Source organism: Chiroxiphia lanceolata, chromosome 27, assembly GCF_009829145.1.
Source record: "Chiroxiphia lanceolata isolate bChiLan1 chromosome 27, bChiLan1.pri, whole genome shotgun sequence".
Taxonomy (NCBI): Eukaryota; Metazoa; Chordata; class Aves; order Passeriformes; family Pipridae; genus Chiroxiphia; species Chiroxiphia lanceolata.
Window position 1 is genome coordinate 4,915,533 of NC_045663.1, and position 17,120 is coordinate 4,932,652.

The 17,120-nt window shown below is 50.9% G+C and overlaps 1 protein-coding gene across 3 annotated transcripts in view; it reads right to left on the reverse strand.

Moving 5' to 3' along the window:
- REXO1 (RNA exonuclease 1 homolog) overlaps positions 1-17,120 on the reverse strand; it is a 44,641-nt gene that overhangs the window by 15,475 nt on the left and 12,046 nt on the right. For all 3 annotated transcript variants that reach the window (XM_032712115.1, XM_032712113.1, XM_032712114.1), the window contains exons 2-8: positions 12,852-14,632; positions 8,714-8,815; positions 6,360-6,552; positions 5,564-5,727; positions 3,333-3,470; positions 2,022-2,145; positions 840-953 (exon numbers count right to left, since the gene is read on the reverse strand). In XM_032712115.1, coding sequence (XP_032568006.1) covers positions 840-953; positions 2,022-2,145; positions 3,333-3,470; positions 5,564-5,727; positions 6,360-6,552; positions 8,714-8,815; positions 12,852-14,632 — 2,616 coding nt within the window. The remainder of the gene's footprint in view (positions 1-839; positions 954-2,021; positions 2,146-3,332; positions 3,471-5,563; positions 5,728-6,359; positions 6,553-8,713; positions 8,816-12,851; positions 14,633-17,120) is intronic.

Below are 17,120 nucleotides of genomic sequence, written 5' to 3' on the forward strand. Positions count from 1 at the left end.
CTGCAGGGCAAGAAAGTTAAACTAAAATAACACCCAAAACACCAGAGGCAGCTGTGAGTGGTTATTGATGCTCCATCAAAGCCGGGCTGGGAGCAGCAGTGACCTCGCAGCGGAAGGAGGAAGCGAGGAGGGCACTGGTCAGTGGTGTCACCCCCCACCGAGGGACTCTGTGCTGCAGTCAGATGATAAAACCTCACACTGCCCTCAGATAAACCCCAGCACTTCAAATCACAGAACCCTAGAATGTTCTGGGCTGGGAGGGACCCACAGGGATCATCCAGCCCAACCCCTGGCCCTGCCCAGACACCCCAACAATCCCACCCTGTCCCTCAGAGCGTTGTCCAAATGCTCCTGGAGCTCTGGCAGCCTTGGGGCCGTGCCCACTGCCCTGGGGAGCCTGGGCAGTGCCCCAGCACCCTCTGGGGGAAGAACCTTTCCCTGAGATCCATCCCAACCCCCTGGCACAGCTCCAGCCCTTCCCTGGCTCCTGTCCCTGGTCCCAGAGCAGAGCTCAGTCCCTGCCCCTCCGCCTCCCCTGGGCAGGAGCTGCAGCCCCCGAGGAGTCTCCCCTCAGTCTCCTCTGCTCCAGCTGAACCAGCCGAGTGCCCTCAGCTGCTCCTCAGACCCTTCCCCTCCAGACCCTTCCCCAGCTCCGTGTCCCTCCTTTGGACACTCTCCAACAGCTTCAGATCCCTCTGACACTGTGGCCCCCAAACAGCCCCCAGGACTGGGGCGAGCTGTGTGGGGTGAACACACCAGCCTGATCCTGCTCCTCCCAGTCACAGTAACACCTCCAGCTCCACCCTACATGTTACAGCCCCACAGGAGCAGGGTCTTACCTGTCAAATCCTCGGCTCTCAGGCTCCCTGAACGGTTCAGGGTGAAGCTTGTCTTGGCAGCGAGCTTCCCCCCCAGCACAGCCTCGTGGGACACCACCTTCTTATTACTCGTCTCTGCAGGAAGAAAGAAGCAGCAAAAGAGGACAGAGATCAGGTACCAGCAAGTGACTTCAGTCCTAGTTTGGGGCACTACACATGGGCAAAAGGAACTCTGTGTTTATCCTCTTGGATTCTTGCTTTGCTCCAGAAGTGGATTCTGTGTGTAAGGTGCTGGCCCAGCATTTTCATCCCAGCACTACGGCGAGTTTTCAGTTCTCACTGTCAGGCCACAGCAACTCATTTTAAGGGCAGCAAGGACACTTTTACAGTTTTTCCAGAAACTCATAGCTCTACCTGCTCACCCTGCACTGACCAAAAGCAAGACAGGACCAAGCACAGAAGCAACTTGACCCCACCATGTGCTGTGTGGTGGCATCACCCACTCACGGGAGCAGCTTTGTTGCTGGGGCCCTGCAGACCAGCCTCACATGATGAATGCTTCAACCTCTTTCAGAAAGGAGCTTCAGAGCTCTGGGATATGCTCAGCACATCAGACAATGGCAGAGAGGGGCTTTTTACTAATCATTAGCTGGCAGCCCTCTCACAAAGGCCAGCCTCCCAAGTTCAGCCGCTCTGACTAATGGCCAGGAACGTAATGAAGACAGAGGGGAGAAAAGGGAAGAGACCAGGGGAAGAAAAAATTCACAAGAACAGCACAAATTGATTGTTTAATGTACCCTCTCGAGAGCCAATAATGAAATGTCTTAACCCTCTTCGTTTCTCTCTTGAAGCTTAATGTGTGTAACAGATTTCTGGGGTGATGGACGAGTCTATCACTTTGAAGGCATCATGTGAAAGTTACTCCATTAGCAGGGCTTTTCATTTTAAAGAACTTGTGCTAAAAAAAAAAAAGGGATCCGTGTGGCATTATCTCCATTTAGGTTCAGAGAGCCAACAAAGCATTGCAGGACTCGCCTCTTGAAGGCCCATTAGAGCTTGCCAGGCTATAAAAAGCTGAGCTGGAGCTGTTTGCCTTTCAGCACAATGCTCTGAGAAACGGGGGCTGCCTTTGCTACACGTTTGTCCCCGTGGTTTCTGACCCAAGCAGGGCCCCAGTTATTAAAGCACAAGTGTGGTACCTACTGTTGGTGCTGGATGGGGAGTTGGGCACGAGGCTCCTGAGCTTCTTCAGGGTGTTCACGGCCACGTTCAGGTAGATGTTGCGACTGGTGCTGCGTTCATAGGCCACCTTCTCCTCTGACAGAGCCTGGGAACAGCACAGCCCATCACCACACACTCTCCTCCCTCTCTTCCCAGGATCCCACAACGGTTGGGGTTGGAAGGGACCTTAAAGATCGTTTTCCACCCTCCTGCTGTGGGCAGGGACACCTCCCACTATCCCAGGCTGCTCCAAGCCCTGTCCAACCTGGCCCTGGGCACTTCCAGGGAAGGGGCAGCCACAGCTGCTCTTGCTTTTGGGGAAAAGAAATGTTTGGCTCTTAAAATACAGACTCCAAGTACGACAGCAAAAAAAACCCCAAAACTGCCTGACAAGGAACTGAGTCATGAATACATGGCACAAATATGCACTGGGTTTGGGGCCTGCTCAGGTGAGTCAGAGAAAAAAAAATAATGGGTTTTAAGCAAAGTGCTGAAAAAAGCATTTTCATGGGAAACTCGTCCTGAGGGATTAACAAAGCAGTTCTGGAACTGCCTGGGAAAGGCTGTGTTCCCCACTGTGGTGCAGCACAAGATCTTAACTGTTAAGAAAAATAAGTTTGGCAAATGGTGGCTGCTTGGATGCAACAGGAACATTTCCCCCAGGGAGCTGTGAGGGTAAAATCCCACACCCCACACAATGGCCTGTGTTTACCCAACTCACACTAATGGCCAAAGTTTTCCAATAAAGTGTATGACTGCCTCAACTCTGCTTTTGGAACTCCCACTATACTGTTCCTACTGCCTGAAGGCTCCATAAAAGTCTCCTGAAAAGCCTTCACAGGGAGCAAGGAACAAATCCCAACCAATTCCATGTATCCCAGACACTTCCCCGTGCTCAGCACTCGGATTCCAGGAGGTGTTTCCTGCTGTACCAGAGCAACAGCTCTTTCTGTCCAGCTGGACCACAATGCACATTCCCCTTGCATTCCTCTTCTGGGCTTATTAAAACACATCAGATGAAGGGAAAGATGGAACTTCCCACTGGAACCTCCACTGGAATTCCACTTTCTGTTGCCCAGTCTGGAATTATTTAAGGCCAGTTTCCTCTAGAGAACTGTGTGTGCATAGAAGAGTTCTCAAAGAACCACTGAATGCTTTGGGTTGGATGTTAGACATCATCCAGTTCCCACTCCCAAGTCTTTGCAGGCACAAATCCAAGCCAGTTTTCTGGATCTGCTACAGTTTTAGAAGGTCTTGGCCTTTATTCCCTGAGAAGCAAGGGGCTGTACAGACCTTGTCAAAGGCTTCCTGGGAGGAGGAGCAGAACTTCAGGCACTCATCGATGAAGAGATTGAGATATCTTTGCCGAATGTTGGTTGGGACTTTAGCACCAAATTCTGTGGGAATAACAGGCCTCTGTAAGCTGGGGCTCTGGAGATGAGACAGAGAGAGAGAGAGGCTGGTCAGGCTTTAGGAAGTTGCTCTGAGTCTCTCCCATTTCCTGCTGTTATTAATACTGCTGTGACTTCCTTTCTGAAAACCTGCCCAAGAGCTAAGCATAACTTGCATCATTTTTGGTGCTAAAAATACCCCTTGGAGGTCCTGTGCCACCTGCAGCATTTGAACCATCAAAAACAAGCGTGAGGTCCTGTGCCACCTGCAGCATTTGAGCCATCAAAAACAAGCGTGGTTTGTTCTGCAGCTCACCCGGGGGGCCAAGGACTGCAGGGGCCTCAGTCACAGCCCTGCTGCACACACAGCATTCCAGAGTAGGAAAAATGCTGACATTCCCACCAGGAGGCTCAGGAGGAGGATGGTCCCACGCTCTGAACTGCAGCTGTGACACATGACACCAGCTATGGGGGTTGTGACAGACGTGGGTTTTGGTCCAGGAGGCCCCTCCTGCCAGGCTGGCAGCCAGCAAAGCCCTCCCACCCCCCGGGGCATTCCTGGAACTCTACTGCCCTGGGGTTTTCCTTCCTTGGATTTCCCCCTTCAACAGAATGACAAGTTCCTCAGGCACAGCACCTGCATGTCAGACCAGGTTATGACCTCCCACTGCAGCTTTCCATTTAACACCAGTTTGTTCCCCAAATCACACCATTTGCCTCTTTTTCAGAGAGGAAGTTGTATATTCACCTCTAAAACACCCAACTGTTCTCCATTCCCCCCCCCCCCCCGAGAGATATCCACAAATCAAACCATCTGCTGCAATCTGGAGTAAAAACAGCTCCCTGGAAGATGTGAGCACGTTCCAAGGGGAGCAACTGGTCCCCTCTCAATGGGAAAAGTGCTCATTTCCCCCCAGACATTTCCACTTTGATGCCCTGTTCAAGGGGATTTGGTCCTCTCCATTAAACACATATATATATATATATTTTCCCAATCTCTAATATGATACCCTTAAGCACCTTTGTAACACTGGTAAATATTTTATCCTTTCAGTTGTTTATTTTTAACCAGCTGAGAGTTCTGTGTTAGTGTGACTGCTGTTTGGGTGGGGAAAGAAGAAAATGGCTTTTCACTCTTATAGAAATAATCAGAGCATGTTATCACATATCTTGACACCAGATAGCACCAGTAAGAATATCCTGGCACCAACCACGTTCCTGCCATCAGGAATCCTACCCTGAATTGTCTCAGTGTGTAACAGGCTTCCCAGTGCTCATGGGGAAAGGAGGGACTTGTAGAATCATGGAATGGTTTGGGTTGGAAGGGACCTTAAACCTCCTGCCACGGGCAGGGACATGTTCCACCATCCCAGGCTGCTTCTTTGATCCAGCCTGGCCTTGGACAGTTCCAGGGCTGGAGCAGCCACAGCTGCTCTTCCCAACCTGTGCCAGGGCCTCCCCACCCTCACAGCCAAGAATTCCTTCCTAATATCCCATCTAACCCTGCCCTCCTTTTCCTCCTTCATCTTAAGGCCATTCCCCCTTTTCCTGTCACTCTGTTAAGTGACTTCTTTGCTGAGGAACTCAGAGCAAAAGTACCCAAAGGCTGGGAAGGCATCCCATAAAAAAAAAAAAAGGCAAACAATGAAAAACAAACAAACAAATAGTTTTTCCCCCTAAATATTTACAGCAGTACGAAGTTCAGTGGTCACATTTTACTGCCTAGGTCACAGTGGGACATTATTCCCAACCAGTTGCCTCAGCCTGGCCCACAGAGCCCGGGAAGGCCACGAATCCATCCGTGTCCTTTGAACTCCAGAGGCTCTGAGTCCCTGCCCCAAACAGTTGCACCCCTGGGCAGTGAGCACAAGAGAAGGCTCAGACTGAGCAGGAGGGATCAATACCCAAAGAGATCAGAGCAGCACTTAAATGCCTCTGTCTTTTTAAGCTCCTGCCCCCAAGGGTGTTTCATTTTTTGTACGATGCCATCGAGGAAAACCACAGGAAGAAACAAACCCATTTAACCAACCCAATCAAAATCCCACTTCCAGGGAGTGCTAAGTTTGGAACAGCCTGATCAAACACACCCCCCTCAAGGAGGAATGAGAGGAGAAGAATCCAAATCTCCCTTACCTGCAAGGAGGGAACGTGGGCTACCCTTTTGGGTACGATGGTGCTGGTGGTCTTGGAAGCCATCCCAGCTAAGGTGCAAGCCTTGAGAGGGAGGGTGGGGGCTTCAGAGTCATTGGAAGGTGTGACACTCCTGCCAGCAACAGCTGTCTTGCTGCTCCCAAGGCCTGTAGGGGACAGAAAACAGCCAGGTACAAATCCTGCCACGGCCTCCGGGCTGCCAGAGGGAACCCACTATCACAGGCCAACGCTGCCAGCTGGGGTTTTTATCAAATCCAAGTCTCCAAAGGGATACAAATTGGGTAATTTTACCACCTCCCAGGCAGGGATGAAGGAACCTCCTGCCAGGAAAGGTGCCTCATTTCTGTTTGTTCTGGGGTAACTGAGTCAGCAGAGTTTAAAGAGGTGACTCTGTCGCTGCAAGGCACTGACTGAGTCAGCTCTGACTACAAAGGGACAGCACCAAGCATTAATTAGCACTTCCCTCCTGCTCTGTGCCACCTCTGAAGGCTTAGATGGAAGGGGGAACAAGGAGCAAACCCAACCTAAGGAAGAAACAGAAAAAGGAAAGGCTGAGGTGAGGGAGGCAGAGTGAGAGATGGGGCCGGACGTCTGGCCCGCTGCTTTTCGGAACAGGATGGAATTCCTCAGAGAAAGGCCTCCCACTGGTCACTGTCAGCAAAGATTCAAGTCTCAACACATCTCCTGATAGCTTCACATCTGCCCTGGAGACATTTAAACCCAAGGCAGTGTGTTTTACCAGGGGGAGGACAGGACAGCGATCCCAACCACCACTTACTTTGCTTGGCTGCTGCGGTGAGGGCGGCATTTGGCACGTGGGCAATCCTCCTCTTTTCTCCTGGCAAAGAGAGAGAGGCCTTCTGAACCAGCTGTGCTGCCTGCTGCTGAGCCAGCTGGATCCTCTGGTAGCACACCTCCTGGGCCGTGGGGGGACGGTAGGGCCGCACCACGGGCCTGCTCGGGGCCTCTGCCTGCACACACAAAGCGCCGTCAGAGCCTCCCCCCGCCGGCCCCATCCCCGCCCCACACGGGCCTCTGCTCCTCACCCCCTCTCCTGGCACCCACAGGGCTCTGGGAGGAGAAGATGCCAACTGCCTTCCAGAGCAAAACAGTCAGAGTCACCCATCCACAACCGTGGCATTAATGATTCACCCCCGGGGAGGCCTCCCGGCACGTTCCTCGGTTGGCAGGTGGTGTTTGAACTGTTTTTAATGGTGTGATGTTCCCCATCACTGTGCCTAACCCACTTGTGGGCCCTGCCAACACTCTGAGGCTTGCACTGGAACACAAATGTAGCAAATGTAGCCCTGTGCTGCCTACTCTGGTTTGTACTGCAGCTTCACAGCTCTCTTCCTGCACATCCACCTCTCTGCACCCTCCTTTCAGGTCTCCATTCTGGAGCTACCTAAAAGCCTCACAAATATGTATTTATGGGATTAGAGCACTACACGAGCTGAGCTCTGCATTTCCAACAGGCTCTGTCCCTGCCCACTTCTGGAGGCACCTCAGCACCAACAGGTTCCACGTGCTCTTCCTTTGATGCCCAAATTTAGGCTGCAGGAAAAGTGCCAGAAATGATGTCAGCAAAGAGAGAAGTTTTCTAGCAGCACTAGTACAAACTTCTCCACACTACTTAATAACCTTTGAAATATGAGGAACAGGCCTTGCCTCCTGGAATCCCTTCAAGAGAAGGGTCAGCGTAACACGGCAAATTGGGGGCAGGCTGGCACCTCCTGCATTCCTGATCTCTGATGCTGCCACCAGCTTCTGGATACCAAACTGAGTGCAGTCAGACATTAATTATAATGACAGACTTCTGAGCAGGACAGGCCACTCATTTCGTGCCTCACCTCCAATTCCTCTGGGCCATTTCCCCCAGCCCAGCTCGGCTCCCTCCCCTTCTGCTGCTCAGGGCTTGGGCTACAAATCACTGAGCAAACACTGCACTTGGAGGGACATGGCAAAGCACAGGGCTCGGTTCTGTGTGGAAAAGCAGCAGTTCAGGTCTGACAGCACCTGCTGGACAGAGGAGCTGAGACACTCCGGGGAATGCAGGTGCCAGAGCTGCCCCTGGAGCTCACCAGATTGGCTCTGTTTGCCCAAGCAGAGCCTGTGCTGGGGCTCCCACCTTTGGAAAGCATTTTGGGATCAGCTGTCACATTAAGAAAATATATTTAAAGGTTTGTACATGCCTAAAAGGCGCCTCTTTACGATAAATGTTTGAGTTAATGAATTTCCAAGCCATTTGCTTCAGTCTCTTATCTCTTCACTTGGGAAGAAAGGGCCCTTATCAAACCACGCGAACTGGCTGAAGATATGTAGTTAAATAAAACACATTGTATTGACCTCAGGGCTTCAAATTATTAAAAGCAAAAAAAAAAACCCTCCTTCCTAAGCAGAGAGGAAAGGAAGAACAATTAATTTGGACTACCCAGCTCAAATCAGTGTGTAAGTCTCCACTCTTATCCTGCTGGAACATAAAACTAATCTGTGCTCAGCACCTGGAGGGAAAAACATTAAACCCGCAGAGAAAACATGAATTAAAATCCCAGGGAGAAAGGAATGAAAAAATCAGAATGTCTTCCTTGCCTTTTTCTCTCTTTTTTTTTTTTTGGTTTTAATTTTTCTCCTCTGTATTTTTACAGTTGGGAAAGAAGAGGATCCAAACAGATACTGCTGATACTCTTGGCTGATTCAGAACAGATGTAAGGCAATGGTTTTAACCATCTGACAAAATTCCTGCAGCTTTTAGCTCCACAAGACACAGAAAAGCAGCATCAGGCACAGAGTGACCCTGTGTCCAGCTAATTTTTATCTAAGTCACTGAATGAAGCTCTACTGGAGAAAAATGAACATCTCAACCTATCCCAAAGGGTTACAAACTGCAGAATCCATTCACTCTTCCACAGCTTACAAATTTTATTAGAGTTTTGCTGCCATTTTTAACAGATGCCTAAACATGGGGTTTATTTAGGGATTAGAAGGAGAGGAAATAAAACTAGCACAGACTGATTCCAGCACAAACAACTCACATGCCCCTGCCTGGCCCTGGGACTGCATCTTTGTGCAGGGTCAGGACAGAAAATCCTCACCTGAAAGAATCTAAACTTCTGCTTCTAAATGTGCACTTACATTTCCTTGTTTGACAAGATGAGAGATCCTTCTTTTCTGGCCAGGAAACAAGGTAGTTAAATTATCTTCTGCTTTTTCTTCATTGGCTTCCTCTCTGGATGGCTGGAAAAGAAAAGAACAAGCTCCCAAACCCGAGCAGACCTGAAGATCCCTCTCACCAGGGAGATGTGAGAAGTCCCCTTTGGGGTTAACCTGGCAGGTGGAAGGTGAGAACATGTGCTCAGCTGCTGAACCTCTGCAAGAAACCTTGGTTTGACCCCAGGAGCCACCAAGAAAGCCAAGGAACAGCAGCAGGACAGTCCCCACTCCACGAGCTGTGCCCAGGACTGACACAACTCCAAGCAGCCCTTACCTGCCACAGGAGACCTGAACCCCCCTCTCCTGCCAGCCACTCACACATCTCACCTCTCCTGGCATTCCTATAAAATCCAGGGGTGTTTGGGGTGGGTTTTTTTGAAGAACCTGGGATCTGACTCATTTCTGCCCTGGGTAGGTCCTCACAACCTGCTGGACACCAGAGCACGGTGCCTCCACTCCACCTTTAGGGAAAGGGTTCTCTGCAGGTTTATCCACAGCTGAAATGGCAGAAAGGGAGGTGACAAAGGTCCCACCTGCACCCCCAGAGCCCCAGGAGGAAGGAGCAGCCCCTCTCCAGCCACAGGTGCTCTGAGCTCACCCCTCAGAGCTGCTCCTGGACAGGGGGAACAGCTTTAAAACCCACTTTGAATTCCACTTGGCTGTTCATTTATACACAACACACCTCACAAGCTTATTTTGCAAAACTCCAGCTGCTCTCCAGGTAATCTCACTTGCAGTTCTCCAACACAATCCCTGACAAAGCTCTGAGATGAGCCTGAGAACCTCTGGAATTCAGCAACAGAGCCCAAGGCTGGATTTGGGATGAGCTCAGACTCCACTTGGGATGAGCTTGTGTCCAGCAGCACAAGGACACTCTGGATGAGCACTTCCCACTGAACTACACAGCTCTCCAGGAACTCCAGAGTCTGTTAATTCACCTACATCCCTAATGAACTCTCTCACAAAGCCATTATTCCTGGTGGAAAAGCACCACACTGCCCTGTACCTGCAGAATCTCGGAATCCTGGAATATCCCGAGTGGGAAGGGACCCCCAAGGATCATCCAGTCCAACTCCTGGCCCTGCCCAGGACACCCCAACAATCCCACCCTGTGACTGAAGAATCTTTTCCTGATATCCATCCCAACCCTCTCCTGACTCACTACTGAGATCGAACAACACAGGCTCCATCCACAAAATTATTCCATCATCAAAAATCAATTCCTCCTGACCAATCCCACCTGCCAGGGACCCCCTCACAGACCCCCATCTCCCAAATGAGGGTCCCTCCGTGGCAGGGTGTGTTCCTCCCTTCCCAGAGCAGCGGGAAATTCAATCCCAGCGCAGGGATGGAAGGGAGCAGGACATGCAGGGGAGCCACACGTGGCTGCTGCCAGCTGAGCTCTGCCACCCTGGGCCACAATTCACTGTTTGCAGTGAGTGGCAGCTCCTGGTCCAGCACTTTCTGAATTCAGGGATTAGTAATTCCCACCACAGATATTGTGTCCTTCAACTATTTTCACTTAAACTGAGAAAAAAAGAGTAAAAAAAAGCTCAAAATAGAGTTTTTCCTGGCTGGGAATACTAAGCAGCAGAATTTTAAACAAGCAATGCTCAACAGTTGAGAAGAAAACCATCATACACAACTGGTTTATAGTTTCTTCTGCCCAGGAGTTCTGTGTGAGTGCAAAAAAGGTCTTTAATTGTCAGCGACACAGAGTTCCCTGAGGCACCCTGGGGACATCAGTGCACCAGAGAGCTCAGCAGAAACCTTTAACAGTCCAACTCCTCTTCCCAAAAGCTGACCCCTCCTCCCCATGCTGCACATCCAGTGCCCTGGGTGCTCCACACACAGATGGTCCTGATTGAGGGAGTTTTGTTCCCTGCACCCTCCCAGTCCCAAAAGCTGAACACCAGCACTGATTCCTGGGCTGGGTTTGGAACTCAACAGTTGATCCCAGGAGGAGAAACTGCCTTTTCCCCACGGGGATCCTGCTGCACTCACCTGCCCCTCCTTCACACCAACCACCCCTAAGGGAGTCTGGGGGTGAAGGGGCCTAAACTGGGACACACTGGTGTCCCAGTGCCTCCACTATCCTGGGTGCAGAACAGCTGCAGCTGAAGCCACTTGGCAATTCCTTGGATAAGCACGTTTGTCCCTTGGTGCTCCCTCTGCCCCAGCACACATGGGGCACCTGATTTTGTCACATTAAGCCCCTTCCAGAGCCTAAAGGGGCTCCAGGAGAGCTGGAGAGGGACTGGGGACAAGGGATGGAGGGACAGGACAAGGGGAATGGCTTCCCAGTGCCAGAGGGCAGGGCTAGATGGGATATTGGGAAGGAATTGTTCCCTGTGAGGGTGGGGAGGGGCTGCCCCAGGTTTCCCAGAGCAGCTGTGGCTGCCCCATCCCTGGAAGTGTCCAAGGCCAGGCTGGACAGGGCTTGGAGCAACCTGGGCTAGTGGAAGGTGTCCCTGCCCATGGCAGGGGGTGGGACTGGATGGGCTTTAAGGTCCCTTCCAACCCAAACCATTCCATGACTCTCCCAGGTACCACAGCTGACCCAGCAGCCCCAGCACTCCCACACTGCAGGCACAGGGATAAAACCAGACACAAGCTGGGGGGGTTTCCTCAATGTTGCCAAGTTTGTCACCTTTTACTTCCATAAAGCTCTTTCCAATCCAAGTCCCTGGACACCAAAACCATCACCCACAGAACCTGAACGTGCTGGGTCTGACAGCAGCTCCCAAACCCTGCTGGTGCCCAGGAGCTGCACCGGGATCGAGGTCTTGTCCCCCTGCCCTGTCAGACTGGGATGGCAGAAGATGAAGGACGACTTTTATGTGCTCCTAATTCCCTGCCTCGGATGCTGGGGGGGGATCACTGCCAGAGGCTGCTTTGTAGTCATTTACACTTAGGATCATGGAATTGTTAAGGTTGGAAAAGATCTCTAAGATCACCAAGTCCAGCCACCAGCCCAGCACCACCACTGTGGTCACCACTAACCCATGGCCCCAAGGGCCACATCCACACGTTGTTTGAACACTTGCAGGGATGGTCCCTCCACCACTGCCCTGGGCAGCCTCTTTCAGTGCTTGACAACCCTTTCTGTGAAGAAATTTTCCCCAATATCCAACCTGAGCCTCCCCTGGCACAGCTGGAGTCCATTTCCCCTCATCCTGTCCCTTGTTCCCTGGCAGCAGAGCCCGAATCCCCCTGGCTCCCCCCTCCTGTCAGGGAGTTGCAGAGTCAGAAGGTCCCCCCTGAGCCTCCTTTACTCCAGGCTGAGCCCCCCCAGCTCCCTCAGCTGCTCCTGCTGCTCCAGCCCCTTCCCCAGCTCCGTTCCCTTCCCTGGACATGCTCCAGCCCCTCAATGTCTCTCACTGTGAGGGCTCCCTTTGGTTTTGATCTTCAAAAATGAGGGTCTTTCATCCTCCAGGGACCACCTCAGTCCAAGCCTTTTTATGTAAATATTCTCTTTTCACCTCCTTACTCTGAATCCTCTTGTACCACTGGAAGAAATTTTACCCTCCACTTCTTGTTTGCACCACCCACAAGGTACCCAGAGACCCTCATGAACTATGTGCAGTATAAAATAGGAAACAGGAATCTGAGGAGTCCCTAAAGTGTCCAGTGACAAGTACATGGACTTACTTGCACCAATACACTGTCCAGGTGTTACCCCTGTGTTCCTTAAACTCTGCTGCAAGAAGGCAGCATTGCCCACACTGGCAAATTCAGCTTTGAAAGGCCCAAAACGTGCTCTCTGAAGCCTTTTCTCCAGCCACCCGCGCCACCACTGTCCTCAGGCCAGGTGGAGACAGAAGGAACTGATAACCCTGACAGCTAAAGGCTGTTCCCCACAAGAGGGAACTGGATCCTTACATTTCCCAGCAGGTAAATTCAGGTGCAAACTCTTCCAAGCACTCAGCCATGACAAAGATAAGATTCTTCCAACCCGTGGAGTCTCTTCAGCTTCTTGAAATGAGCAGCACCACTAAACCAAACCAGAACCCTTCCATCTCTGGAGGGCGGAGAGCCCACCACCCCAGCCCAGCGTTACCTGCTTCCCCAGCCTTCCCTTGTCTTCTGTCTTCACATCCGTGGACTCGTTAAAAATCCTGAGACACTCCTCCATGGGGTCTGACTCGAAGTCCACGTCCTTCTCCAGGATGGAATAGTCGATGTCATCGGACGTGGAGGAAGATGACGAGGACCTGGACAGCCTGGAGCGCTTTGCTTTCCGTGCCCTCTCCCTGTTGCTCTCCGAGGCCGAGCCGGAGTCCCCCCCGTCCGAGTCCGAGCTCGGGGCGCGCAGGGAGGACGCCAAAGGCCGGCCCTCGGCCTCGTCCTCCCCGCTCTCGTCCCCAAACAGGTCCACGTGGCTCAAACTCCGCTGCTTCCGGCCCTTCTTCGCCTCCCCTTTTCCCGCAGGACTGACCTTTTCCTTCTTCCTCTCCGCTCCCGCAGTCTTGGTCCCTTTCTCCTTGTTTTTCCGGCCTGAGGTTTCCTTCCCGTTTTTCACGTCCCCTGATTTGCTCTGGGAGTCCTTCCTGCTGCTCCCCCCTTTCTCTGTGCTCGAGCCCTTGCTCACACCCTCGCTCTTGCTTTTTCCTGAGCTGCTGCTGCTGCTGCTGGACTTGGATTTTTCCTTCTTGAGCCCATCTGCTCTTTCTGACTTCTGCTTTTCAGGTTTCTTTAAGTTCCCATCCGTTTTCACTTTGACACTTTTATCTTTGCAGTTTTTCTCTTCATTCTTGGTTTTCAATTTTTCTTCTTTCTTGAGCACTTTGCCTTTTTCTGTATTTTTACTCTTCTCCTTCTTCCCGGCCTCACCGAGGCCTGGTGTCTTACTAAGGTCTGATTTCTTCTTTTTTGTTTTGTCTTTTGAGTCTTTGCTTTTATTTTCAGTCTCCTGGCTGTTCTTACCAGAGCACAGTTTCACCACTTTTGTGTTCTTGTCTGGTAAGTTTTTGGCAAGGTTTGTCTGTGAGCTCGGAGGGTCCTCCCTGCCACGCTGTGCCGCTCCTTTGCTCTCCTGGGATTTGCTCTCCAGTTTGGTGCTCAGCTCTTTGCTGGAGAGCTCGTTTGACTCACTCTCAGAACCAGCTTTGGATGGTGAACTACCAGAAGCTGTTTTATATTCCACATCAGCCTCATCCTCAGAGGAGGAGAACCTGGCAAACACCTCGTAGTCATCGGGGTCTTCACAGAGCTTCTTCGGTGAGGGAGAGTAGGATTCCTCATAATCAGCCACCCTTTCCCTTTTGGACCCCTTGGGCTCCTTGGTCGTGGCTTTGCTCAAAAGCCTGGCTGAGTAATTGGAAAGGGGGTCGTATTCCAAGTCTGTGGAAGGCTTGGAGTCATCAATCACGTACTTGTTGTTAGTGACAGTGCTGCTGTATTTTTTACTCTGCACCACAGCCTTGGGAATATATTCCAGAGCGCTCCCTTTGGATCGGGAGGAGTCCAGAGTGTATTTACTCGACCGGCCAGCAGCAGTGAGAGGGGTGGGGTTGTAGTCTGAGTTATTGTTGAAGTTGTAGCTCCCTGGATTGTACTCCAAGGAGGCAAAGGAATCGTTCTGAGTCCCAGCAGCCGACACGGGCGAGTTTGAGAGGAGTGAGGAGCCCTCCGAGGCCCCAAACTCCTTCGTGGTTTCCAGCAGCTCCTCGTATTTCTTCTGCTCTCTCTCCACCTCGTTCTTCACAGCCTCGATGGCCTTGTTGACCAGCTCCAGCTCCAGAATTCCAGGTGTCACGTCTGTGAGGTCAGCCAGGGTGCCATCCTCCGCCTCCAGCGAGGCCCTGGGAAGCTCTGGGTTGTAGGGATCATATCCTCGCTCTGTAAAAAAGGAATTAAAACATCATTTACTGCCAGCAATTCAAGTAAAATTTTTGTTAATGTAAATCCAAAAGAGGTCTTTGTAAGGTCTGCTCTTATCAAAACCCAACCTTGCATGACAACCAAAAGCACCACAGAATAAATAAACATTGGATACCAAAAGGCACCAGTGATGTTCTCAGACCTAGACTAGACCAGACAGCACAAACTACTCCCAGGATTAAAGATCCATTAACAAAGTGCTTTTTCTACTCATGGAAATTAAATATTCTACAGGGCACCAAAGAATAATCACAGTATTAAGCCCAAGAGGAGCTGAGTGTGCACAGAATTATCTGTTTAATTCAATGGAGCAACCAAGGTGGAAAGAGGATTCCAGTAAGAAACTCTGGATCAGGCTCTCACTTCTCAGTGCCAGTGCCCAGAGCCCACCAAAAGCCTCCAAGATTCCTCAAATCTCCAAGTTCCTCACGGTAGCTGCAGGAAAACCAGCCTTACCTGGACTGGATTTGGAGCACTGTTGGTAAGGAAAAACCTCAACAGGCACAACTCAACCCCACGGAACAACCTCCAAACACTGAACACTGAACACCCAGAACCTGCCCCTTTTCTGACACTCCCCCTTCCACACAAGTCCTGAGGATGTGCTTTGGCCACACTGCACAGCTCTACAGGAGAGGTTCTGGTGATGATCCACCCTATGGAACCACGTGGGAATGCCAAAGGAACCTGCCCAAGGGACAGCTTCCCGACTGGAAAGTCCATTCAGCTCATCCTGTAACATTCACCTTCCAAAGGACACAGGAGCAGTTGTCCCAACCAGAAATGCTCTGCCACCAGCACAGACTCTCCTTTCCAAATCATGGTGAAAAGGAGTGGGGCTGGATGAGCTTTAAGGTCCCTTCCAACCCAAACCATTCCATGATTCTTATAAAAACCACGTTTAGCAAGCTGACAGAAGCTACTGGTACATTAACAGCTGCTTCTTGACTCTGAACTGTTTTCAATCCTTGTTTTATCAGAGTGCCTCTGGATGCCAATATCCCAGAGGAGCCTTTTGTTCTTTCCTACAAGGATAGCAGTAAAACTGCCTTTCCAACATGGATATGCAGAAGAACCAAACAATAGGCAGAGAGATAAAAGACAGAACATAAAAATCCTCTCGGGTTTTTAAGAGGGATGACAGAATTTCTTGTAAGTCAGAAAGTGTTAAAGGAGCCGTTTCTCCCATTCCCACAAGACTGAGGGGTTTGAGGGGGTTGTTTTCGGTTTTTTGGGGGTGGGTTTGGGTTTTTTTGAGAGAGGATCCACATGTGCACAGCTCCCTTTGGTAACAAAAACCTGTCTAACAGTTGGTAGAACTGGCCCCCGAGGAAGCTGAGTAAGAGAGGTTAAAATAAAGGCAGTGGTTTCAGAAAATACTTTTTACCCCCTTGGGTTTTCCAAGTTTCTTTCCAAACCAATTAGCTCCTGATTGAACAGGGACTCTGGGCAATCACAGTGTGATGTCACCACCTTCCAAGGGACTGTCAGAGCCATGCTCAGAGTCAGGAACGTGGGGAAGGAGGAACAAGGGGGTATTTCTACAACCAGTTCCCCTCCAGCTGCTGTAAAGAGTTTTAGTGATGACATAAAGAGCATTTCCAAACCCAGTGTGTGCCCTTCCCCTTTCTGACACCCAGCACAGCTCACACACGGGAGGAGAGGGAGGGAGGAGGTGGCAAACCAGAGCACTTGACACTGGACAGGCTGATTCCAGAGCCCTGTTAGAAACCAGGGAGAAATGAAGGTAACAAGGAAAACTCACAACCAAACCCAGAGGCAAAGAGCAGCAGCATCAAGGTGAGTGTAGGTCCAGATTATCAGAATTATGAGGTATAAATACCAGCCTAAGAGCTGATAAGGAGCAGAGAGCCCTCTATACCCAACCCCTCATCTCTCACCACTCTGTGAAACATCAGCTCCATGGGGGCAGAGAAGACCAGCTGAGGAGTCAGCTATTACCCTCTGAATCAAGACTGAGACCTAAAACTGAGTACAGACATTTCAAGAGAACAGCTGAAAGCCTGGCAGTTTGTGCACAGCCGAGTACGAGGTGCCCTGTAAAGAGAGAACACAGAGTCTGCATCTAAAGCCTTGCCAAAATGAGACAGAAAGAAACCCAAACTACACAAAAGGCATCTTGTCTACGCAGAAAACCAAACAGTTTGAAATGTATCAGGATCAGGTAAAGCAGAAGACAACCCAAGCACAGACCTGGTGTCTGAGCCTCTGCTGTTCATCTGCAGGACAAAACTAATGGCCCGTTTTGTGTCGAGGAGATGAAAACACACATTATGAGCTCCGGACACAGCAGCAGGCTTTGAGATGGGCCAGGAAAGAGCTCTTGTGGAGGAGTGGAGGAGGCCTGATGGATCCCCCAGCACTGCTGATCAAAGGCTGCCTGGCCATGAAAGACTCTCTAAGTGGCTCCACGAAGCTCATCAGC